Source organism: Callithrix jacchus, chromosome X, assembly GCF_049354715.1.
Source record: "Callithrix jacchus isolate 240 chromosome X, calJac240_pri, whole genome shotgun sequence".
Taxonomy (NCBI): domain Eukaryota; kingdom Metazoa; phylum Chordata; class Mammalia; order Primates; family Cebidae; genus Callithrix; species Callithrix jacchus.
The window spans coordinates 68,875,765-68,902,070 of record NC_133524.1 but is presented as its reverse complement, the minus strand read 5'-3'; the positions used below and the strand labels follow the sequence as shown (position 1 = coordinate 68,902,070).

The 26,306-nt window shown below is 43.3% G+C and overlaps 1 protein-coding gene across 4 annotated transcripts in view; it reads right to left on the bottom strand.

Moving 5' to 3' along the window:
• GCNA (germ cell nuclear acidic peptidase) overlaps positions 1–26,306 on the bottom strand; it is a 39,026-nt gene that overhangs the window by 5,282 nt on the left and 7,438 nt on the right. For 2 of the 4 annotated variants that reach the window (XM_035288492.3, XM_035288489.3), the window contains exons 3-10: positions 16,630–16,676; positions 16,223–16,256; positions 14,308–14,357; positions 13,899–13,932; positions 10,117–10,208; positions 6,045–6,095; positions 3,648–4,379; positions 2,834–2,909 (exon numbers count right to left, since the gene is read on the bottom strand). In XM_035288492.3, the coding sequence (XP_035144383.1) occupies positions 2,834–2,909; positions 3,648–4,379; positions 6,045–6,095; positions 10,117–10,208; positions 13,899–13,932; positions 14,308–14,357; positions 16,223–16,256; positions 16,630–16,676 (1,116 nt within the window). The remainder of the gene's footprint in view (positions 1–2,833; positions 2,910–3,647; positions 4,380–6,044; positions 6,096–10,116; positions 10,209–13,898; positions 13,933–14,307; positions 14,358–16,222; positions 16,257–16,629; positions 16,677–26,306) is intronic. The other 2 variants (XM_078364207.1, XM_035288491.3) reach the window with 1 other exon arrangement.

Below are 26,306 nucleotides of genomic sequence, written 5' to 3'. Positions count from 1 at the left end.
TCTCTCCTGAGACCTAGTTCTGAATTTACAGTTGCCCAGTGCAAACTTCCAACTAACACAAATGTATCTCCAGCTAAAGTGTGTTCAATTATCAAACTTCTGTTACAATTGGCTGAAAAACCTCAAAGGCATTTTAAAATTCCTTTTCTCTCTTTATTTGTTCAATTGGGCACAGAGACAGACTATCTTCTTCACACTTTCTCTTCCAGCCAGCCCCTCCTTTCCATCCTCCTGGTTCCTACTCTAGTTCAAGTTCCTGTCCTACCCTTTATGCCTGGATATGAGAACATTCCGGTGTTCCTTACCTCCAGGCTCCTTCTCTTCTCAATCACACACACCCCTCCAGATTCATTTTCACAGGCCACGCTTCAATTAACGTCCCCCTCTGGTTTTTCACTGACTGCTTGGCCTGAAATTCATGGCCAAGGTCAACCTGGTCCCAAGCTTTATTCCCAGCTACCACTGCCACTCTAGCCAAAGCGGGCAACTTAAATGTTCCCTGGATACAAATTGTGATTTCCCACATTTGTGCCTCAGCACAATCTATTTTCCCACAGCTTACAATGACCACATGTCCACCTCTACCGAGAATAACCATCTGTGTAGCACTTTAAATTTGCAAAGAACTTCCTTTTGCATTGTCATATTTAATCCTCACAACCACCCTTCAAAGAAGCTATTACTATTTTTACGCTCTCCACTGTGTTCAAGAAGTCAAGAGACTTGCCCAAAGGTTACAGAGACAGTGAATCTCCTGATCCAAATCTCATGGTATTTGGTTAAACCACAATCACTGCCCCATCTTTCAAGGCCTAATTCAAAGGGCATTATTCAATGCTGAGCACATAAAGGACTCATACTATAATAATTATTATTTAAACAGAAGCATTTTTATCTTAGCTGAAACAGTCCAGTAAGTCCAGAGATAAGCCCAAAGACCTGGAAAGATAGAACGGGAGCAAACACAGCAGGTTTCTGACTTAACAGAACTCCTAAAACTGAGATTTTGCCAGAATCCTCATTAACCCTTAAGTCACAAACAACCCTATGTGAGGAAGTTGGGCTGCAGAGCAGTTAAGTACCAGACAAGACATAGGTTATGGAAGGGTCTTCATCCCAAGCCTGAAATGGGGGACTTCTGCTTTGAGTTTAGACCTGAAAGCAAATTTACATCAGTATTTAAGGTGGCAGATGCAAACCTGAACACTCTGCAGATTTCGGCAGAGCCTGTGACCCATGTGTTTGTGCTCACACAATGCTGGCCTTGTGGCTTAGCATACTTTCGCCTCAAGGCCTGTGGCTCTTTACTGCAGGCTGAGCACCTTCACATCAGAGAAACCAACAAGACCCCAAACTGGGTACATCAGACACCATGACCAGCAAGCAGCCTCCACAGGCACAGTGCTAAGCATAACAGGAAGCCTCCAGACTGACACAGGAAGTGCTAAACAACAGTTAAGAGTCCAAAAAGGCTAGCCTCCTTTGCATAATGCAGACTGACGACACCAAGGGGCAGCTTCTCCCTTCTTTTGTCACGCTCTAGCAAAGCAACTTGGGAGCTACCCAAGAGCTACACGTTCCTGGAGGCAAAGCAGCTTAAATATGTAGCTAGGAATCGGAGCAGAAACCTTGCTGAAAAGGGATCCAGCCAAGAGAGCACTTGGCAAGCTGCTACCAGCTGCCTCTGCCAGCACAGAAACAGACAGCCCTTCTGCTCAGGTCCAGGGTGACCTGGTGTCCCTATAGCTGAAACATCAGTCTTTTTCCCCTCCCTTAAGATACACTTATTGTCCCCAAATGCTACTTAAAAAATAACATATAGTCCTTCAAATACATTCCTTGTCTTGTAAGACAATTCATATGTGAGTATATATTACTCTTCAATGAAAGTAAAAACAAAGAAAATTATGCTTACTATATCAGAATTTTTTTTTTTTTGAGACGAAGTTTCACTCTTGTCACCCAGACTAGAGTGCAATGGCGCGATCTTGGCTCACCGCAACCTCTGCCTCCTGGGTTCAGGCAATTCTCCTGCCTCAGCTTCCTGAGTAGCTGGGATTTCAGGCGTGAGCCACCACGCCAGCCTACTATATCAGATTTCTAAGGAAAAAACTAAGAAATTCCCGATATCTAAATAAGAAAATATATTAATTTTTTGCCTTAAGTATTAACATGTCTAAATGATCAATTGTTGTTTCCAGTATCAACTATATATAGCTTAATAAAAATAAAGGAATGACAAGCAATCCATTTCATCCTAACATTTAAGCTTTAAAAGTTCCTAAGAATATACACAATAGTAAGAGTAACTGGGTTCAGCCAAAGCACTAGAAAAACCTGGAAGACAATCTTGACCACTCTCTCTCCAATTCCAACAGATCAATGTGTTCCTTCTACCTTCTCACCACTTCCACTGCCTTTGCCTTGGTTTAGAGCAAACTGGTGGCCATGAGGCTGTATCCAGCCTGAAAAAAAGTGTCTTGTTTGGCTACACATCATTCTTGGATCTGAGTTGAAGGACATGGGCAATCTCAGAGGCCAGAGCTGCTGTCGGGGCAGAAAGGCCCCCTCCACCCAGGTAACTGCAGGCACTTTGGCAGAGAGCCCAGGCCCAGCCTCAGAGAGTGGGGAGAGAAGGAAGGAGGGAGTCAGTGGGTGGTATTCTCCCTTGCTTGGGCCCTCCCACTCAAGATAGAAATCTTGTCCTCCAACCCCATCCCAGCCAGACTCCTTTATCCCCTTGCAGACCACCCCTACCCAAGTGCCCAGTGTACTACCTAATGTGACAACTGTGCAATCAATTCCTGTTCGACTGAACATGAGCAGTACATACCTAGTCTTGTGATTTTCAACTTTTGCTGCACCAGGTTTCTTCTTTGAATGCCCACACTTCTTATGTCCTTTATCAGCTGAAAGAAGAATAGTTTACTTATACCCTGAAAATCGGTACCATGCAGAGACTAACAGAAAGGTAAACCCAAAAGGAGCCCTCACAGCCAAGTCCAGTGCAACATCTCTAAACAAAACTGTCTGAAGCGGCGTACTGCCATCTTCATCATTCTCAACCATCTCACCCACGTGAATTCAGTGCTGCCAGCAGCATGAGCTGGGCAGGATTCTGTCACAGGAACCAAGGACTATGAGGGTCCAGGAGTATGCCCTTAGAAGCTAGGCAGTGTGGGCAACTGAAGCATGTGCAGTCAAAGAGGTCTTGGCATGGCCAAGGCGGGACAGACTCAGGAACATATTCTAATAGTGTGACTAGTGCTTTGGTAGAGATGCACTCCAGAACTTCAGTAACCCTGGAGAGAAAGGAGCCACTCTGACTTATGGCTTCATAGAGGAAGTGACAATTGGGCTGGGTCCTAAGAAAAATAAGATATCCTCAGGACATAAGGTTTACAGAGACAGCACTCCAGGCCGGTAAACAGCAAATACTAAGATACAGGAGCATGAGAAAGATGTGGCCATTCCTCCCCCATTCCCAGAACCATCGTTTCACCAGGATGAATGCCTCCTGGGGCCACAAGGAAGTTGCTGAAATGGCACAGGGCTGACAAGGAGGACAGGCAGACTAGATAAGACAGGCACAATTGGCAGGCAAGGCACATTCAGTGGGACAGGCATACTTGGAATGACTGGCTTACCAGGTGTAACAGATATATTTTTGGTTTTTGCCTTCCTCTTCCTCGGTGGCTCCACAACACTTTCAATTTCTGCCTTCTGTTGCTTTAGTGGCTCCACGATAGTTTCACTTTTTGCCTTCCTTTTCCCTGACTGTCCCACCACAGTTGCAGGTTCTTCCTCAGTTGGCAGCTTTCTCTTTGAAACCTCAAGGTTAGCCTCAGGATCACTTGGTGGATGGCAGAGATTCTCACCAAGATCCTGCTCACCAGCCTCATCCAGCTCTTCTTCATCTGAGGCAATTTGGCCTTCATCACACGAATCTTCTGCTGGCATAGGAACTTCCAAATCATCACTACTGTTGTCAGGAACTTCCCAATCATTACTGTCACTGAGAACATCCGAATCATTACTGTCTTCGTCGAGAACATCCGAATCATGATCATCATCAGGAACATCGGAATCATGATTGTCGTCGTCATCGAGAACATCCGAATCATGATCATCATCAGGAACATCGGAATCGTATTTGTCGTCGTCATCAGGAACATCCAAATCATGATTGTCGTCGTCATCAGGAACATCTGAATCATTACTCTTGTCTTTGGGAACATCTGAATCATTACTCTCTTCTTTGAGAACTTCCAAATCATTACTGTTCTTGTCGTCGTCATCATCATCATCACTAATAACTATTAGGGGTCCCTGGATGGTAAGGATGGTAGGCTTCACATTATAACCTTCCATATTCTTACCTGAAATTCAAGACACAAGATCATATGTAAATATACTCCCTCCTTCACACATTAAATTTTAGTAGCAAATTAAGACAGGAACTGTAACATTCTGAATAACAGTTAAGAATCAGTTATTTGCTGGGTGCGGTGGCTCACGCCTGTAATCCCAGCACTTTGGGAGGCCGGGGCGGGTGGATCACGAGGTCAAGAGATCGAGACCATCCTGGTCAATTTGGTGAAACCCCGTCTCTACTAAAAATACAAAAAATTGTAGCTGGGCATGGTGGTGTGTGCCTGTAGTCCCAGCTACTCGGGAGGCTGAGGGAGGAGAATTGCCCGAACCCAGGAGGCAGAGGTTGCGGTGAGCCGAGATCACGCCATTGCACTCCAGCCTGGGTAACAAGAGCAAAACTCCATCTCAAAAAAAAAAAAAAAAAGAATCATTTATTTTAAGGCTGAGAACAGTGGCTCACGCCTGTAATCCCAGCACTTTAGGAGGCCGAGGCAGGAGATCACTTGAGGTCAGGAGTTCTAGACCAGCCTGGCCAACATGGCAAACCCCATCTCTATTAAAAATACAAAAAATTAGCCATGCGTGATGGTACACGCCTGCAATCCCAGCTATTGGGGAACCTGAGGCAGGATAATTGCTTGAGCCCAGGAAGCAGAGGTTGCAGTGAGCTGAGATCATGCCACTGCACTCCAGCCTGGGCGACAGAGTGAGACTCCATCTCAAAAAACAAAATCAGTTATTTTAAAGGGGACACCAACAAATGGAAAGATTCCATGTTCATGAATTGGAAGAATCAATACTGTAAAAATGTCCATACTACCTAAAGAACTCTACAGATTCAATGAAATCCCTATCAAAATACCATTGACATTCTTCACATAACTAGAAAAAACCATCCTAAAATTTATATGGAACCATGAAAGACCCAGAATAGCCAAAGTTATCCTGAGCAAAAAGAACAAAACTGGAGAAATCATATAACCTGACTTCAAATTACATTATAGAGCTATAACAACCAAAACAGCATGGCATTGGCATAAAAACAGACACACAGACCAATGGAATAGAATAGAGAATGCAGAAACAAATCCACACACCTACAATGAACTCATTTTAAACAAAGGTGCCAAGAACATACACTGGGGCAAAGGCAGTCTCTTCAATAAATGGTGCTGGGAAAACTGGATATCCATATCCAAAAGAATGAAACTAGATTCCTATCTCTTGCTACACAAAAATCAAATCAAAATGGATTAAAGACTTAAATATAAGACCTCAAACTATGAAACTACTACAGGAAAACTACAAATACCCCACAAGCAATGTCAACCAAAGCAAAAATGGACAAGTGGGATCACATTAAGTTAAAAAGCTTCTGAACAGCAAAGAAAACAATCAAAGTGGAGAGACAACCCACAGAATGGGACAAAATAACTGCAAACTACCCATCTGACAAGGGATTAATAACTAGAGTATATACGGTGGTCAAACAACTCTACAGGAAAAAAATGCAATAATCCAATGAAAAATGAGACAAAAGATCTGAACAGACATTTCTCAAAAGAATAAATACAAATGGCAAACATGCATATGAAAAGGTACTCAACATCATTGATCATCAGAGAAATGCAAATCAAACCTACAATTAATGACTAGGCACAGTGGCTCACCTGAGGTCAGGAGTTCGAGACCAGCCTGGCCGACATGGTAAAAACCCATCTCTACAAAAAAATACAATAATTAGCCAGGTATGGTGGTGCACAACTGTAGTCCAAACTACTTGGGAGACTGAGGCAAGGATAATCACTTGAACCTGGGAGGTGGAGGCTGCAGTAAGCCAAGATCACGTCCCTGCACTCTAGCCTGGGCGACAAAATGAGACCGTCTCAAACAAAACAAAAAACCCAAAAAACTACAATGAGGTATCATCTCACCCCAGTTAAAATGGCTTTTATACAAAAGACAGGCAATAACAAATGCTGGTGAGGATGAGGAGAAAAGGGAACCCTCGTACACTCCTGACAGGAATGTAGATTAGTACAACCACCCTGGAGAACAGTTTGGTGGTTCCTCAAAAAACTAAAAACAGAGCTACCATACAATTCAGCAAACCCACTGCTGCATATATACCCGAAAGAAAGAAAATCAGTATATCAAAGTGATAGCTGCACTCCCATGTTTGTTGTAGCACTGTTCACAACAGCCAAGATTTGAATCAACCTAAGTATCCATCAACAGATAATGCAGGCCAAGTGCAGTGGCTCGTGCCTATAATCCCAGCACTTTGGGAGTCACATGGATCACTTGAGGCCAGAAGTTTGAGACCAGCCTGGCCAAAATGGTGAAACCTCGTCTCTACTAAAAATATAAAAATTAGCCGGGCGTGGTGGCACACGCCTATAGTCCCAGCTACTCAGGAGGCTGAGGCAGGAGGATTGCTTGAACCCAGGAGGCAGAGGCTGCAGTGAGCCAAGATTGTGCCACTGCTCTCCAGCCTGGGCAGCAAAGCGAGACTCCATCGCTTAAAAAAAAAAAGCAAAAACAGATGAATGGATAAAGAAAATGTGGTACATATACAGAATGGAGCAGTAGAGTACTGCTCAACCATAAAAAAGAATGAGATCCTGTCATTTGCAACAACATGGATAGAACCAGAGGTCATTATGTTAAGTGAAATAAGCCAGGCACAGAAAGACAAACTTCACATGATCTCATTTATTTGTGGGGTCTAAAAATGAAAACAATTAACTAAAGGAGATAGAGAATAGAAGTATGGTTACCAGAGGTGGATAGTGAAGGGGTGTGGAAAAGTGGGGATGGTTAATGGGTACAGAAAAATAGAATAAGGTCTACTATTTAATAGCATAACAGGATGACTGTAAGTCAATAACTCAATTGTACATTTTGAAATAATTAAGGGAGTATAACTGGATTGGTTGTAACACAAAGGATAAATGCTTGAGGGGACAAATACTGCATTCTCCATGATGTGACTATTACATATTGTATGCTTGTATCAAAACACCTCATGTACCCCCATAAATATATACATCTACTATCTACTTACAAAAATAAAAAATTATTTTTTAAAAAAGAAAGTTATTTTAGATTGTTTTTTCCTCTATTTTTTATTTCACTGAGAGCAGTGACAGATCAAATAGCAACCAAATTCATGTGTCAATTTTCAAATCACAGTCTCTAAGTAGCAAGATGTAGTAGTTACTCAGGGCTTCCCAAACACAGGTCTGTAGACTTGTATATTTTCACTGGTCCATGGCAAAATAAGACAAAATAGAATAATAAAGTGGTATTTTCCCCCCATCAATTAAAATTTCTAAAATTTAAAAGGCTGTCCTTTATTTTGTGATTATATCTTGGTTAAACTTTTGGTGCTCTTTACAAAATTACAAAAATAGCAAATGGTAGCTGAAGTTTGTTTTTTTTTTTAATTTCCTCCGTTAGACAAATTAAAAATTGACAACTCTGTTGGTCACCAAAATTTCATTCTTTAAATTAGTTCGTAAGTGCAAAGCTCTCAGAACCACTGATCTAAGAGCCAGGAGTAGGTCCCGATGCCAGCACTCTCTGAGAGGCCTCGGCAACATCTGGGACATCACTGACTGCACTGAAAGGAAGCCCAGTGTGTCTGACACCACATGCTCATTGGAGCTCATTTGGAGCTCAAGTTCTAGGTTTGTATGATTCTGGATGCAAAAAAAATCTAAAAATCTAAACCATAGCATAGTCAAGATGTGAAAGATATATTTATGGTACAAAAACTCTTTATCCTAAAACTGCAGATTTGAGGTAATATATTTTGAGAGTCTCATCTGTTATTTGAATTAATTATGAAAAAACTTCAAATACGCAATAAGGGAAGAGAAAAGGAGTGGATGTTCCTAGGGTAAAAAGCCCCACCTCCTTCCTAGAAGACTTAAAAGATTTGCCACTTACAGCTGAAATTAAAAATTAGAAAAAGTAGGGACACACTGCTTACAATATATTTAAAAATGACTACATATAGCAACAAAAGTTGGAGTTATGCTTTACAGTCCACTAGGCCTTGTTTTCTGTGGATCTATCTAAATAAAAAGAAATGCCACATCGAGTAAAGAAAAGTACAAAGCCTGTCCTATAGGAGCAACCTTCATCCCTCCATTGCTGGGATGAATGCCCACAGTTACAGTCCACAGGCCAGCAAGGTAAGAGCAGCCTTAGTTGAAAGTTCACACTCAAAAGAATCTCTCTCTTCTGATTCAAGGAGTCAAGCACCTGGCAGCCTCCAGTTGTGAACTGTTTCTGGCTCTGTCACACCTCCCTGCCCTCAAGCTGCCTCCTTGGAGTTCCTCTCACATTTCCACAGCTTGTCATGTCAGACCCTCTACTCTGTACTCAAACCTCTGTCCTGCTCAAGCGTAGCCATCCAGAGCTAGAGAGAGGAAGCGGGGAAAGAAATTCAAAAGGATGGGTGATGGAACAATAGGAGACTAGCATTTCAAACCATCTCTCCCTTCCCTGCTCTGATATCCCAGGTTAGCTAAGACGCTCTGGCCAACAATAGCTCTTAGGTAATTACCTAAGAACTAGCTAGTGCTGGTCAGGCCCAGTGGTTCACACCTGTATCCTAGCACTTTAGGAGGCCAAAGAGCGCAAATCACTTGAGACCAGGAGTTCAAGACCAGCCTGACCAACATGATGAAACCCCATCTCTACTAAAAAAAAAAAAATATATATATATATATATATATTATGTGTGTGTATATACACACACATACACACACACAAAAATTAGCTGGGAACTGTGGCCAGTGCGTGTAATCCCAGCTACTCAGGAGGCTGAGGCAAGAGAATCACTTGAGCCTGAGAGGCGCAGGCTGAGGAGAGCTGAGAACACACCACTGCATTCCAGTCTGGGAAACAGACCAAGACCCTGTCTCAAAAAAAAAAAAAAAAATTAGTTGGTGCTTTACGGGCCTCCCATTTTCAGCGGAGTTCGGCTCAGCAAACATTAACTAGGTGCCCATGTATCATGCCCTATACCTGTATTGGGAGAACAAAGATCAATGAAATACTGTCCCTAGTGCTTAAAAAGTTTCTAGTCTTCCTGTGTTTCGTGCCCACTGAGCAGGTAGGTTTTAAACTGAGTTAAGCTCCAAGCCTCCCAGAGGGTTAAAGGGGTTTCTGAATCTAAACAGGCTCTAAGAAATACAAGAATCTGTAGAAAATACAGAGGGACTGGCAAACAGCAAAGACCAACAACTCAATGGAGAAAATAAGGATTCTTCCCACCACGACACTGCCAGCTGGCCCATAAACCACCACCCTTCAAATTGGAAGGAAAAATGAGCCAGGCCTCTTACTCCTTTCTTCTTCCTCATCATTCCTACACATAGAAGGGGGAAAGAGGAAGAGGGGGGTACAGAGCAGCCTTCAGAGTTCCCAGCCTCAGTTCTTGACCACCCACCCCCACCCCGCTTCACTGATAGAGCTCTACACAGGTAACATCTCTACTGAGGGAGCCACTGAGGTCTGAGGAAGCGAGAACAGTTGCTGTTGCTGGTAAATTAACAAGGGGGTATAGGGAACCCAGCCATATCCACATCCAGCACACGTGAGGAAGGAAACGGTGGCACTTGCTGCTGAGGAATTCCGAATAGAAAGTCTGCAGACACTGATCCTGAAACTACATGTGATGAGGCTTTGGAGCTCAGCCACCTCTCTAACAAAGTGATATATACTTGCCGTCACGGTTTGTTTTCAGGATCTTAGCTTTCTTCTCATAGGGGTAGCATTCGTTATCAGAGTCAGAGTCAGAGTCAATCACTACCACGGAGCTGAGTGGTGAGACAGGAGAAAAACAAGACAGAAGTATGAACACCACGGTCTTCTTTTCATGGCATTTCCCACCTTTTCTGATCTTGACCAGTTGTCAATTTTTTGTTTCCCACAATAACTCTGTTCCCCTCCTTTGGAACTACTCAATCCTTCCATTCTACCTGATTTTCTATCTTTTTCCATCTTTCTACTACATCATTCCATCTGTCTCATATCCTTCTAAGGAGGAGTCTGTCACATACTGAGAGTGAAATGGGCTCTGTCCAATTTTATGTATTCAGATAGTTTTAGTGCAGGGGAAAACCTGATCAGGGAGTTGTCATGTTTCTTTATCAAATTTTAGATCCAGTTGTCTGAGAAGGGTAGAGGGCCTCAGATGGAGAGAGGCAGCCTCAGAGTAGGAAGATTCTCTTCAGTGCTACTCTCTGCAGCATCAAACCAGGACTACCCTGTTGAACTGACAGATTGCTCTGGTAGGTGTCAAACTTAACAGTGCACCTGCACCACCCAGGGTGCCAGTGGTGAGCACCCCCTGGGGTCCTCATCCTTGGCTGACCCTGGTATTTGGCTCAGAAGTTCCAGCAGGTTGAAACTGGCCACCCTCCTCTCTCCAAATAGTGTATAATAAGTGTAATATACTTTCATAATGAGAGAAAAATACTTAATACACTGTTATAGCACATATCTGCACCTGCTACAGACACACATGTTCATCTGTTTCCACCATGTTTACCACTCTGACACTGCCAAGTTGATAGGCCATTGCTATCCTACTGACTACTCTATCCTTAAAACTCTTTTTGATTCCTGGGAAACAGTTGTCTTTTGGTTCTCGTCTCACCTTTCCATTCACCCATCTTCCTCGACTCAATCCCAGGACTCATCCCCAGCCCTCTCATGACAATACAATTAATTACACCAGCCCAATCCATTATATTGAGCCCAACTTTTCTTCTGACTTCTAACCTCACAGTTCCAACTTTCTACCTGGATAGTCCTGTGGACAGGGCTGATATTCAATCAGTATGCAGAGGTACAGCCTTACCAATTTGTTTATTAATAGTATCCGTCCTCACCAGCAGCCAATTCCTGCCTGTGCTCTGTTGGTTGGTAGAAAGTTTTGAATATCAGCCCTGCCTACAGGCTCCTTGATTCTAGCATGACCAAAACCAAACTCATCACCTTCTTCCCATATCTATTCTTCCTATATTATCCCATATATAGACGCCACCTGGGACTGGACCAAGACCTGTGGACACTCCTTGCAGGCCCCTTAAAATTGATTTTTAAAAAATATTTCTTCACCATCTATCTAGCAGAGGCTGGGAGAAACTTTTTTTTTTTTTTTTTTTTTTTGAGACAGAGTTTTGCTCTTGTTGCCCAGGCTGGAGTGCAATGGCACAATCTCAGCTCACTGCAGCCTCCGCCTCCCAGGTTCAAGCAATTCTCCTGCCTCAGCCTCCTGAGTAGCTGGGATTATAGGCATGTGCCACTACACCCGGCTAATTCTGTATTTTTAGTACATACGGGGTTTCTACATATTGGTCAGGCTGGTCTCGAACTCCCAACATCAAATGATCCGCCCGCCTTGGCCTCCCAAAGTGCTCGGATTATAGGCGTGAGCCACCACACCTAGCCAGAAACTATTTTTTCCATTTAAAAATCAGATACACTTCAATTATCTAATAAACACTTAATTATGTACAACATTATATACCAGAATACTTCTTAGGAGCCATGATAGAACAGCAATGGAAACACTCTGCATCTTGATAGTAGTGATGGTTACACTACCACATATGGTTGTCAAAAATCTATCAAACTGTACATCTAAAAAGAATTAATTTTGCCATATGTAAACCATAGCTCAGTAAGCCTGACTTTTGGCCAGGTGCGGTGGCTCACACCTGTAATCCCAGCACTTTGGGAGGCCAAAGTGGGCGGATCACCTGAGGTCGGGAGTTCGAGACCAGCCTGACCAACATGGAGAAACCCCATCTCTACTAAAAATGTCAAATCAGCTGGGCATGGTGGTGCATGCCTGTAATCCCAGCTACTCAGGAGGCTGAAGCAGGAGAATCACTTGAACCCAGGAGGTAGAGGATGGAGTGAGCCGAGATCACAACATTGCACTCCAGCCTGGGCAACAAGAGTGAAACTTTAAATAAATAAGCCTGACTTTAAAAATACAATTAATAAAACTGATCATCAACGATTAATGGCTTCATACAATGCCTTATGCGGCATTAGAATTTCAGCTGATTGCAACTGCTGACATCATTTTTTTTGAGAGTCTCATTCACCCAAGCTCAAGTACAGTAATACAATCGTGGCTCACTGCAACCTCCACCTACCAGGTTCAAGTGATTCTCAAGCCTCAGCCTCCTGAGTAGCTGAAATTAGAGGCATATGCCACCACACCCCACTAATTTTTGTATTTTTAGTAGAGAAGGGGTTTCGCCATCTTGGCGAGGCTAGTCTCAAAAACTCTTGACCTCAAGTGATCCGCCCACCTTGGCTTCCCAAAGTGCTGGGATTATAGGCATGAGCCGCTGCGCCAAAACTGCAACTGCTGACTTTAAATGACATTTAACACATTGGTGTCAGGAGTTGGTGTCTTATATGTTGTAAAAACCCTCAACAGAGATCAGAGCTAGCCAGAACACAACCCTTCCCTACCTGACAGCACTATTTGGCTTGATGGGGGGAACAAGAATGACCAATTCGCATTTGTACAGTAAGTAATTCAAGAAATCAGTGGGGAAACCATAGTTATCTATAACCATACTGCGTATTTACTCCAGCAATTTTTTTCAGCAACCCCTATAATTTGGCACCTGGGCAACAACCCTCCATCTAGCTCTGGCTAGAGCAGAGGATTCATTAATAGGAAGAGTAGCAGATGAGGCTGAAAGATAGGTTATGGCCAGGTCACAGAAGGTGTTAATTATTGTTGGGGTAAACAGCTTGATTTTTCTATTATGAGCTATTTGAACTGGGGACTGACATAACCAAAGCAGTGCCTCAGTAGATTCAGCTATAAGTACACTGGAGTAAAAGACCAAGGTGAGGACGCCACTTAAAAAGAAGTAAACAGGTCAGGTGCAGTGGCTCACATCTGTAATCTCAGTGCTTTGGAAGGCCAAGGCAGGCGGATCATTTGAGGTTACAAGTTCAAGACCAGGCTGATCAACATGGTGAAACCCCGTCTCCACTAAAAACACAAAAATTCGCCAGGTGTAGTATCGCGTGCCTGTAACCCCGGCTGCTCGAGAGGGTGAGGCAGAAAAATAACTTCAATTCAGGAGGTGGAGGTTGCAGTGAGCCAAGATTGTACCACTATATTCCAGCCTGGGTGAGCAACGCTCAATCTCAAAAACCACTAAACTAAAAATAAAAATAAAAAGGAATAAACACTGATAAGTGCTTAGACTAGTAAAGCCTAAAATATTGAGGCACAGTTCACAGAGGTACCTTGCAGAAGAAACTGACCACTTAGATAATGGGTCGGGGATGAGGACTCTAATATTTCGAACCTGATAGTGATGTCAAAAACCAATAGTGATCCTGCTGAGAACCAGAGTGTCCACAGAGAAACTGTGAAGTTTTCTCTTAAATTTCCCTACCCAGAGCATTGGGCTTTCCCCCATTTAAAAAAAAAGCAAAGTTTCATTAATTCTTCTACTCACTTGGCCTGTCTCTTCTGAGCTGTTCTGGTCACAGCTAAATCAGAGAAAGAAGGCATTAGAAAACATCTGAAGCATGATAAAATCTGGTTGCCTATGTCTTTAACTCTCTAAAACCAAAGTCTATTAATTAGAACTCATTAAAATTTACATCTCCCATGAAAGGAAATAAAAGAAAACCCAGAGCCAAAAACAAAAATAAAAAAAAAAAAAGAGGAAAGGAAGTAAGTTGGAAAAGAAGCAGAGGCCCTCGTCCACTCCTGACAGTAGGGAAATTTCATTTCACCAACCCAAAGACAGCACTAGAGGTCCTGAACCTAGAACCAACTTAGGCCAGACATCCCAAATCACATTTGAGTCTTCTCTACAAAGGCACTTCAATATGTTACTGCTTTGAGTGGACTGTACTTACAAGACCCACTGGTGTTACCAGTTCTTGACCGGACAACATTCAGGATGCAACTGCAAAAACAAGAGATACTTTATAAAACCAGGGCTACCAACATCGTAAGCAACCAAATAGCAAAATCCCAAGTAAGTGACGAAAACAACCAATCGGAATTCCTAAAATGCAAAAGGGTTTTAAAGACTTTAAACCCTTAGGAAGTTAGAATCACAACAGCAGAAGTGAACAAACATTAGAAGCAATGAGCTGCTGCTCAGTCTTTACTACTGAATCAAGGACGGAAAGAATGTTAGCTGACTATCAGTAGCTATCAGTGAGAAGCCTGCTTTCTGCCAAGTAATTTATTTCTATTTAAAGTATGAAAGGCTCACGCCTGCAATCCCATCAACTCAGGAGACTGAGCGGGGAGGATCACTTGAGCCCAGAATTCAAGGTTCCAATGAGCTACAATGGTGCCACTGCACTGCAGTGTGGGCAACACAGCAAGACCTTGTTTCTAAAGACAAAATAAAAAATAAAGACATGAAAGTGAGTCTTAAGGAAGGGGCCACAGGGGAAAAGACTTGAGTGAGGATGAAGAGATTGCAGCTAAAAATTCAAAGGGCAAAAGGGCAAGGAGGCCCCATTTCAGGGTGTACTTCTTGGAGACAGCCTACTGTTTGGGATTGCTATCTAGGTAAATGGACAAGTACTGAACTCCGTTTCATGGGGAACCAACGAAGGATGGCTTCAAAGCTACAACTGCTCCCTGCAGTGAGCCATGATGCTGGGGCCTCTTGCTTCTCTGCCTCATCTGCCAGCGGCCTCGGCACTCACTCTCCACTGCTGTGTGGCAGGCCACTTTACCTCTTGCCACCACTTACCGGACAGCTGTGCGGCACTGCCTGAGGTGAAGCCAAGCAGTTCCTGCTCGGAACCCTTCAGAGCTCACCAAGACAGCAGCCGGCTGGACTTCCACTGTCAGCCAGATCCAAACTCCAGCCCAGAGAAATCACACTGTGGTGAGCGTCACTTCACCGCCACTGCCACTCCTCCAATGTGGTGCCTGGCTACATCATAGGTCATCTTGTTACTAGTTATTGTGACACGTAGTCCACTGAGGGTATCAAAATGCTGAAGGAGGGGACATAATAGCTCTAAGGAATTCCAGGTTCAACATATTAAAAGTTAGAATTAGGCCGAGTGCGGTGGCTCACGCCTGTAATCCCAGCATGTTGGGAGACCGAGGCAGGTGGATCGCTTGAGATCAGGAGTTCGACACCAGCCTGACCAACATGATGAAACCCCATCTCTATTAATACAAAAATTAGCCAGGCACGGTGGGGTGTGCCTATAATCCCAGCTACTCTGGAGACTGAGGCAGAAGAATCACTTGAACCTGGGAGGCTGAGGTTGCAGTGAGCCAAGATGGTGCCACTATACTCTAGCCTGGGCAACAGAGCACGACTCTATCTCACAAAAAATAAAAGTAAAAACAAAGGCTGGGCGTGGTGGGTCACGCCTATAATCCAAGCACTTTGGAGGCTAAGGCGAGCAGATCACATGAGGTTGGGAGTTCAAGACCAGCATGACTCAACATGGTAAAACCCCATCTTAAAAAATAAATAAATTAATTTTAAAAAAGTAAAAATAAAAAGGAATAAAGACTGATATGAGCATAGACTAGTAAAACCTGGATGTTAAGGCACAGTTCACAGAGATACCTTGCAGAAGAAACTGACCACTTAGATAATGGGTCAGAAATAAAGAATCCAATGTTTTGAACGTGGTTGCAATGTCAAAAAGCCATCATGATTCTGCTGAAAATCAGAGTGTTCACAGAGGAAATGTGAAGTTTACTCTTAAATTTCCTTACCCAGAACATTGGGCTTTCCCCCTTAAAAAACAAAAAAAGTCAAGTTTCATTAATTCTCCTACTCACCTGCCCTGTCTCTGCGGAGCTGCTCTGGCCACAGCTAAATCAGAGAAAGAAGGCATTAGAAAACATCTGAAGCATGATAAAATCTGGTTGCCTATGTCTTTAACTCCCTAAAACCAAAGTCTATAAATTAAAACTCATTAAAATTTACATCTCCCATGAAAGGAAATAAAAGAAAACCCAGAGCCAAAAACAAAATTAAAAAAAAAAAAGAGGAAAGGAAGTAAGTTGGAAAAGAAGCAGAGGCCCTCCTCCACTCCTGACAGTAGGGAAATTTCATTTCACCAACCCAAAGACAGCACTAGAGGTCATGAACCAGAACCAGCTTAGGCCAGACATCCCAAATCACATTTGAGTTTTCTCTACAAACGCACTTCGATAGGTTACTGCTTTGAGTGGACTGTACTTACAAGACCCACTGGTGCCATCACTGCTTGACTGGACATTAAGAATGTAACTGCAAAAATAAAAGAGATACTTTATAAAACAAGGGCTATCGACATCATAAGCAACCAAATATCAAAGTCCCAAATTAGTGAAGAAAACAACCGATCAGAATTCCTGAAATACAATAAGGTTTTAATGACTTTAAACCCTTAGGAAATTAGAATCACAACAGCAGCCAGCTGGACTTTCACTGTCAGCCAGATCCAAACTCCAGCCCAGGTGTGGTGACACATAGTCCACAGAGGATATCAAAATGCTAAAGGAGGGGGACATAACAGCTATAAGGAATTCCAGGTTTTACGTATTAAAAGTTAGACTTAGGCCGGGTGTGGTGGCTCACACCTGTAATCCCAGCACTTTGGGAGACAGAGGTGGTGGATCACTTGAGGTCAGGAGCTCAAGACCAGCCTGACCAACAAGGTGAAACCCCATCTCTACTAAAAATACAAAAATTAGCCAGGCGTGGTGGTGTGAGCCTATTATAATCCCAGAGACTCTGGAAGCTGAGGCAGGAGCATCACTTGAACCCGGGAGGCAGAGGTTGCAGCGAGCCAAGATGGTGCCACTGCACTCCAGCCTAGGCCACAGAACAAGACTGCATCTCAAAAAAAAGAAAAAAAAGTTAGACTTAGCCACTTCTTTAGGGCTTTTTATTTGGCCTAGAGGCTGATATTGCACTGCCTGTATACTTTTCTAATCTTTCAAAATATATGATGGCTCAACTTGTTGATTAAAATTCCTATGCATTTCTCAACCACTATACGTTGGACTTCTTCAGTAGTAGACTTCAAGTTTTTTTCTTTACTCAGGAAAGAAAACTCTTGCTGGGTATACGATTTCCCAGGTATAGGTCAATATGTGATGTTGGTTGTTAGTAAACAGCACTATATATTACATAAACCAAAAACTGACTCAGACTTCATCCATCTTCTTACATACTTTTGTGTTGCACACACACCTGTTTTTTGAGGGGTCAGTCCAAAGGAACAAAGGATCAGAAACATGATGCAAAAAGTTACAAGACAGAGAGCCCCACCCAAATCCCTAAGTGAAAATATCAAATTCCAGGTGAGATAGTAACCAACAGGTGAAGCAGTCCAAGGAAATCACACTAAGGAAGAAATACATGGTCAGAAAGAAGGCAGATTTTGTTTGGTATCTTTTCCAAGTAAAATTCACTACCAGGGGTACAAGTCCCTAGAATGTATTTCAAGGCTCATGTTACTATTCTTAGAAAATATACGCAGGCAGCTGAATGCAGTGGCTCACGCTTGTAATCAGCACTTTGGGAAGCTGAGGCAGGAGGATCACTTGAGCCCAGAAGTTAAAGACCAGCCTGGGCAACACTGTGAAACTGTCTGTATTAAAAAAAAAAAATGAGGCTGGAGAATTGCTTCAGCCTAAGAGGTGGAGGCTGCAGAGAGCCATGGTATAGCACCATTGTCATTGCAGTCACACCTGAATGATGGGAGTGAGACCCTGTCTCAAGAGAAAAAAAAAAAAAGAAAGAAAATATTTGCAGACTAGCTGACATATTAACAGGAAAAAATAAGAAAACAGGAGGCTGGGTACACTGGCTCATGCCTGTAATCCCAGCACTTTGGGAAGCCTAGGGGAACAATTACCTGAGATCAGGAGTTTGAGACCAGCCAGGCCAACATAGCGAAATCCCATCTCTACTAAAAAATATAAAAATTAGCTGGATGTGGCAGAATGTGCCTGTAGTCCGAATTACTTAGGAAGCTGAAGCAGGAAAATCGCTTGAACCCCAGAGGTGGAGGTTGCAGTGAGCCAAGATCTCACCACTGCACTCCAACCTGGGTGAAAGAGCGAGACTCTGTCTCCAAAAAACAAAAAACAAAAAAAAAGGAAATATATGCAGGCTAGGTGTGCTGTAGTCCCAACTACACACACAGTGGGTAGGAGGATTAAATCAGCCCAGCAGTTGGAGGCCTCAGTACACCATGATCACACCTGTGAATAGTCACTGCACTCTGGCCTGGGAAATACAGCAAGACCCACCCCCACGTCATTAAAAAAAAAAAAAAAAAAAAGAATATATGCATTGAAGGAAGAAGAGCCGAACTCTGTCATGAAAGGACTAAGAAATAACATTGGAAGGCTTTAAAGATACATTTAAAAAAAAATCTCAAAAACTATAAAAAGCTGGAAAACAGTAGCTCACGCCTGTAATCCCAACACTTTGGGAGGTTGAGGCTGGAGGATCACTTGAGAGCAGAAGTTCAAGACTAGCATGGGCATGATAGCGAGACTCTGTCTTTACAAAAAATATTTTTAAATTAGGTGGATGTGGGATCCTCCCAGCTACTCAGGAGGATCCCTTGAGTAATTCGAGGCTTCAGTGAGCTATAATGGCATCACTGCAGTCCAGCCTGGCTGACAAAGAAAAAAAACAATTTTTTTAAGTTATAAAAGATCCAAAGAAGATCTCTCCTTTATTTTATTTATTTGATACACAGTATCACTCTGTCACCCAGGCTGGAGTGCAGTGGCATGATCTCAGCTCACTCCAACCTCCACCTCCTGGGTTCTAGTGATTCTCCTGCCTCAGCCCCTGGAGTAGCTCGGATTACAGGCACACGCCACCACATCCGGTTCATTTTTGTATTTTTAGTGGAGGCAGGGTTTCACCATGTTGGCCAGGCTGGTCTCGAATTCCTCACCTCAGATGATCCATCCGCCTCGGCCTCCCAAACTGCCGAGATTACAGGCGTGAGCCACTGTGACTGGCCAGATATTTTCTCTAAAACTAAGGCCTTAAATCATAAAGATTATGTATGCTTTTATATGACTACAGATAAATCTCTAGAAAAAAACACTGCCAAATTACTCACAATTATTACCTCAGAAGAATGGGAAGATGCATGCATGTGAAGGCAGACTTTCAGTTTTTACTTTATATGCTTCTGTACTGTTCATTTTCACCACAGACCTGTATTCCCTTAGTAATTTTTACAACTCAACAAGTATTTTACAATGTGATGAGGATATCTGATATCTGTGGGTCATTCGTTCACTGATTTGACATTTATCAAGCATCTACTATATGCTTGGTACTGGGGCTACAAAAAAAAAAAAAAAAAAAAGACTTCCAGGGATCTCCCAATCTAGTGGCAAAGACAAAAAACGCAAATAGAACATTTTCATAAGCCTTACTCTACAACAACAGGAATCAGAAACTGCATTTTTAGCCGGGCGCAGTGGCTAACGCCTGTAATCCCAGCACTTTGGGAAACCAAGGTGGGTGGATCCCTTGAGCCCAGGAGCTCCAGACTAGTCTGGCCAACATGGCGAAACCCCACCTCCACTAAAAATACAAAAATTTTAATAGCTGGGGTGTGGTGGCACACACCTGTAATCGCAGCTACTGGGGAGGCTAAGGCACAAGAATCACTTGAACCCGGGGGGGATACAGGTTGCAGTGAGTTTGCAGTGAGCCAGGACTGTGCCACTGCACTCCAGCCTGGGCAACAGAGCAAGACTGTTTCCAAAAAAAAAAAAACAAGAAACTGCATTTTTAACAAGCACCTCCAGGCAATTCTGATCCAGGAAACTTGTGGACCACACTTTCAGGAATACCATTTAACTGTGACAGCCTTCTTTTCCTTTAAATCAGGAATTGAAAATATCAACAGAATGCTAATTAAGTAAATTTGGCATTGTCAAGAAATTTAAAACAATAGCCAACTTACACTAGGTGACCCATTTGCTTTTCTGATTAAATTCAGCCTAACAGGATAATTTTTAAAATACAGTATTTCTGCATATCATCAAGGCTATCTTGTAATAGTATTGACAAAACAATATTGCTTGGCCCAAAAAGGACTAGACAGTGGGCTTCAGAGAGTACTAATTAAGCTTATCAATGAAAACCAGATCCCTACCTCTTGCATTATGCATTTCAGTGTAACTTCTGCCTCTGAAGTGCCAATCCCTCCTTCCCCCAACTCTTCACTGTGTTAATGATCTTGTCTCATAAAACACTAGGATAATAGAAGCAAACAGCTAGGAACTCACTCATCCTCCCACCAACAAATCTCCTGACCTAAACATACCAGACTCTCTGCCTTCACTGACAGCAGAACACAATGTCCCTACCATTACCAAAGGCCAATCCCTCCCTTATACTTTGGACCTAATCTCCTCTAACCTTCTCAAGGATTTTATTCCTGTAGTTCCAGCATCATTCTCCCCTCTCTACTGAACCATTCATGCTACTAGACCTAGACTCCATGCCCTGAATTTTACATTAACAGCCTTGAGCTCTTCACTGAACTCCAACTGTCTACTTGACATGTTGGATATTTTTTAAGTCTTTAAAAGGTACATGGACCGGGCGCAGTGGTTCACGCCTGTAATCCCAGCATTTTGCGAGGCCGAGGCCTGAGGTCAGGAGTTCCAGACTAGCCTGGCCAACATGGTGAAACCCCATCTCTACTAAAAATACAAAAATTAGCCCTTCACTCTTCTGCCATGTAAGGACACACATTCATCTTTTCTTGCCCTCTGCCTTCTACTCCATGAGGATGCAATAACAAGGCCCACACAAGGTGCTGGCACCTTCATCTTGGATTTTTCAGCCTTCATAACTTATATGTACTCACTGGGAGAACTGATTTTCCTTTTGCCCCAGTGATATAAAACTTCTCACGATACCTGGGCAAAATGGCCCAGTAGGAACAGCTCTGTAGTGCAGTTCCCAGCAAGAACAACGCAAAGGTTTTTACCGCCCACAAACCAGGAGATTCCCAGGCCAAAAAGCGCCATTGAGTTCTCAGCACGGCTGTCTCAACCGGTGCCATGAGTTTCCGCAAAAAAACTCACACAAATCTGGGCAGCCCTTTCAACTGGTGCCTGGAACGCCTGGGAGACAGAGCCGCCCATTCAACTAAAAAAGAGGGCGCTGAAAGCAGGGAGCCTGGTGATCTGACTCGGCGGATCCCACCCCCACAAAGACCAGCAATCTGAAATGCTCTGGATTGAGAGTTTAGTAGCAAGGGCAGCTGGACCCAGGACAGTCCAGCTCTGTGGGGGGAAGGGCATCTGTCATTACCAAGGCAGTCCACCAATACTGAGGCATTCCGCCATTACCGAGGCAGTTCTAACTGTACCTCTGTAAACAAAACTGCAAGGAGGTTTACGCAGCAGCTGGGCAGAGCCCGCGGCAGCTCAGCAACGCCTCTGCGGGCAGACTGTGACTAGACTAACTCCTTGCTGGGCAGAGCATCTGTGAAAAAAGGCAGCGGCACACATCAGGAACTTATAATTAAAGCCCCACTTTCCCAGGACAGAGCCCCTGGGAAAAAGGCAGTTATGAGTTCCGCTGCAGCAGACTTAAACATACCTGCCCAGTAGCTCTGAATGGAACAGAGCTCCCAGTACAGCACTTGAGCTCTGATAAGGGACAGACTCTCTCCTCAAGTGGCTCCCTGACCCCCGTATATCTAAAGAGGTACCTCATAAAGGAGAGCTCTGGCTGACATCTGGCGGGTACCCTTCTGGGACAAAGGTAACAGAAGAAGAAACTGGCAGCAACCCTTACTGTTCTGCAGCCCCCGTGGGTGATTCCCAGGCAAGCCGGGTCTGAAGTGGACCTCCAGCAGTCCTGCAGCAGAGAGGCTTGTTAGAAGGAAAACTAAAAAACAGAAAGAAATAGTTTCAACATCTACAAAAACGACATCCACTCAGAGACCCCATCCGAAAGTCACCAACTACAAAGACCACAGGTAGATAAATCTATGAAGATAAGAAGAAACCAGCACAAAAAGGAGGAAAACACCAAAGACCAGAACGCCTCTCCTACCCCAAGGGATCACAACTCCTTACCAGCAAGGGAACAAAACTGGATGGAGAATGAGTCTGATGGACTGACAGAAGCAGGCTTCAGAAGGTGGGTAATAACAAACTTCTCTAAGCTAAAGGAACATGTTCTAACCCAATGCAAAGAATACAAGAACCTAGGCCAGGCGTGGTGGCTCACGCCTGTAATCCCAGCACTTTGGGAGGCCGAGGCAGGTGGATCACCAGGTCAAGAGATCGAGACCATCCTGGTCAACATGGTGAAAGCCTGTCTCTACTAAAAATACAAAAAATTAGCTGGGCATGGTGGCATGTGCCTGTAATCCCAGCTACTCAGGAGGCTGAGGCAGGAGAATTGCCTCAACCCAGGAGGCAGAGGTTGCGGTGAGCCCAGATCGCGTCATTGCACTCCAGCCTGGGTAACAAGCAAAACTCCATCTCAAAAAAAAAAAAAAAAAAGAAACAAAACTAAGAACCTTGAAAAAAAATTAGACAAAACGCTAACTAGAATAACCTGCTTAGAGAAGAACATAAAAAACTTGATGGAGCTGAAAAAGAGCGCGAGAATTTTGCAAAGCATACACAAGTTTCAATAGCTGAATCGACCAAGCAGAAGAAAGGATATCAGAGATTGAAGATTAACTCAATAAAGTTAAACGAGAAGGCAAGATTAGAGAAAAAAGTGAAAAGAAATGAACAAAGCCTCCAAGAAATATGGGATTATGTGAAAAGACCTAATCTGCGTTTGATATGTGTACCTGAATGTCACAGCCAAGAATGAATCTAAGCTGGAAAACACTCTTCAGGGTATTATCCAAGAGAACTTCCCCAGCCTAGCAAGGGAGGTCAACATTCAAATTCAGGAAATACAGAGAACACCACAAAGATACTCCTCAAGGAGAGCAACCCCAAGGTATATAATCATAAGATTCACCAGGGTTGAAATGAAGGAAAAAATGCTAAGGGCAGCCAGAGAGAAAAAATCTGGAGACAACAGATGCTGGAGAGGATGTGGAGAGATAGGAACACTTTTACACTGTTGGTGGGAATGTAAATTAGTTCAACCATTGTGGAGGACAGTGTGGCGATTCCTCACGGATCTAAAAACAGAAATTCCATTTGACCCAGCAATCCCACTACTAGGTATATACCCAAAGGATTATAAATCCTTCTATTATAAAGACACATGCACACTTATGTTCACTGCGGCAATATTTAGAATAGCAAACACCTGGAACCAACCCAAATGCCCAGCAATGATAGACTGGACAAAGAAAATGTGGCACATATACATCAGAATACTACACAGCCATAAAAAATGATGAGTTTGTGTCCTTTGTAGGGACATGGATGAATCCAGAAACCATCATTCTCAGCAAACTGACACAAGAACAGAAAATCAAACACCACATGTTCTCACTCATGGGCAGGTATTGAATAGTGAAAACACATGGACACAGGGAGGGGAGCATCATACACTGAGATTTGTTGAGGGGGCTAAGGGAGGGACAGCGGAGGGTGGGGAGGCTGGGGAGGGATAACATGGGGAGAAATGCCAGATATAAGTGATGGGGGGGATGGAGGCAGCAAACCACCTTGCCGTGTATGTACCTATGCAACAATCCTGCATGATCTGCACACGTACCCCAGAACCTAAAGTACAATTTAAAAAAAAAACTTCTCATAGTCACCCCCACACACAACAAAAAAATACAAAAATTAGCTGGATGTGGTGGCTGGCACGTGTAATCCCAGCTACTGGGGAGGCTAAGGCAGGAGAATCACTTAAACCTGGGAGGCAGAGATTACAGTGAGGCGAGATCACGCCACTGCAGTGCAGCCTGGGTGACAAGAGCAAAACTCCATCTCAAAAAAAAAAAAGGTAACATGGCCAACACAGAACTCTATTTTTTCCCTCAACCCTGTTCCTATCCCAGCCCTACCCATTTCAGTCAATGGCACCACCATCACCCAGTAATGCCAAAAACTTAGGAGTCATCTTGATGTTTTTTTTTTTCTTCACCTCCTATATCCAATCTGCAAGACCTGTTGGCTCCACTTCTATAAAACATTTCATGTAATCTAAGACACATTATTATATACACCTCCTCTATGAAAGAAATAACCTGCCATCAAATGTATGATACATGCCAATTTCAGAAATGTGAAAATGTCAAAAGACATTTACAAACTGATGAACTATAATATATTGCATATTTATCCAAATCTCTCCAACTCCACTAGTAGTACCCTACTCTAAGCCACCATCACTTCTAGCCCTTTTTTTTTTTTTGAGACAGAGTCTCACCCTGTCACCCAGGCTAGAATGCAGTGGTATGATCTTAGCTCACCGCAACCTCTGCCTCCTGGGTTCAAGCAATTCTCCTGCCTCAGCCTCTCAAGTAGCTGGGATTACAGGTGTGTATCACCATGGCAGGCTAATTTTTGTATTTTTAGAAGAGACGGGGCTTCACCAAATTGGTCAGGTTGGTCTCGTATTCCTGACCTCATGATTTATCCGCCTCGGCCTACCAAAGTGCTGGGATTACAGATGTAAGCCACTGCGCACAGCCACCCTCCTAGACTTTATAATACCAAGTTCTTGGGCCTCAGCTGAAAAAAAAACATTTATTTCATAGGGCTATTGTGGAAAGTAAACAAGATCCTGTCTGCCCTCCTCTATACTCCTATGGCATCATGCATTTCTGCCCCATCACAGCATTGATGACACTCTAACTGCCTGTTTACATGTTTCTAACCCCCACCCCAGACAGTAAGCTATACAAGGACTTGGAAGAGTATTTGTTTCACATTGTTCCATACAAAGTCAGGATTCAACAAATATTTGTTAAATGAATGAATGTATGAATGAATCTCAAAGAGTGATTCCAAAGACCCCTTTTATTCTTTTCCACTCCCCAAAAAAACCTCAAGTTGGGAAAGGATTCTGCCTACTAGATCTCACTAAGTAATAATTTTCTGTGTGTAAAAATGTAATTATATGGCTGGGCACAGTGGCTCACGCCTGTAATCGCAGCACTCTGGGAGGCTGGGGTGGGCAGATCACGAGGTCAGGAAATCGAGACCATTCTGGCTAACACGGTGAAACCCCATCTGTACTAAAAATACAAAAAATTAGCTGGGTGTGGTAGCACACACCTATAGTCCCAGCTACTTGGTAGGCTGAGGCAGGAGAATCGCTTGAACCAGGAGGCGGAGGTTGCAGTGAACTGAGATCATGCCATTGCACTCCAGCCTGGGCAACAGAGTGAGACTCCAACTTAAAAAAAAAAAAATGCAATTACATATATATGCCCATCTATAAAAGGGTCAGCCCAAAGTAAAACACAAAAAAGCTAACAATCTTATCTTCATTAATGAAAATACAATGCCCAGATCAAGGGAGGTAACAGTCCCAATTTGGAGCTTAACATGGGTTAGAGACTGGCAGGTTGGTGTCTGACCTCAAGAGCTATCTCCAACCAGAAGCCCAGGATCTGCTCTTTGTACTTGTAGCTTTAGAAACTCATATTTATCAATTCATCAAATGCTAAAGGCATTACTCCTGTCAACCAAATTCACAAGGGGCTAATAAAAAACATAACCCATTTACCTCTCAGGACAACTGAGACTAACGATCCACCCTGGGCACTCCCTATTTGAGGGCAAGTGACTGAGGGTCATAGAGCTGCAATTTGATCCTTCTGCTTTTTTTTTTTTGAGACAGGGTTTCACTCCCATCACCCAGGCTGGAGTGCCTTGACTCACTGCAACCTCCACCTCCTGGGTTCAAGCAATTCTCCCGCCTCAGCCTCTATGT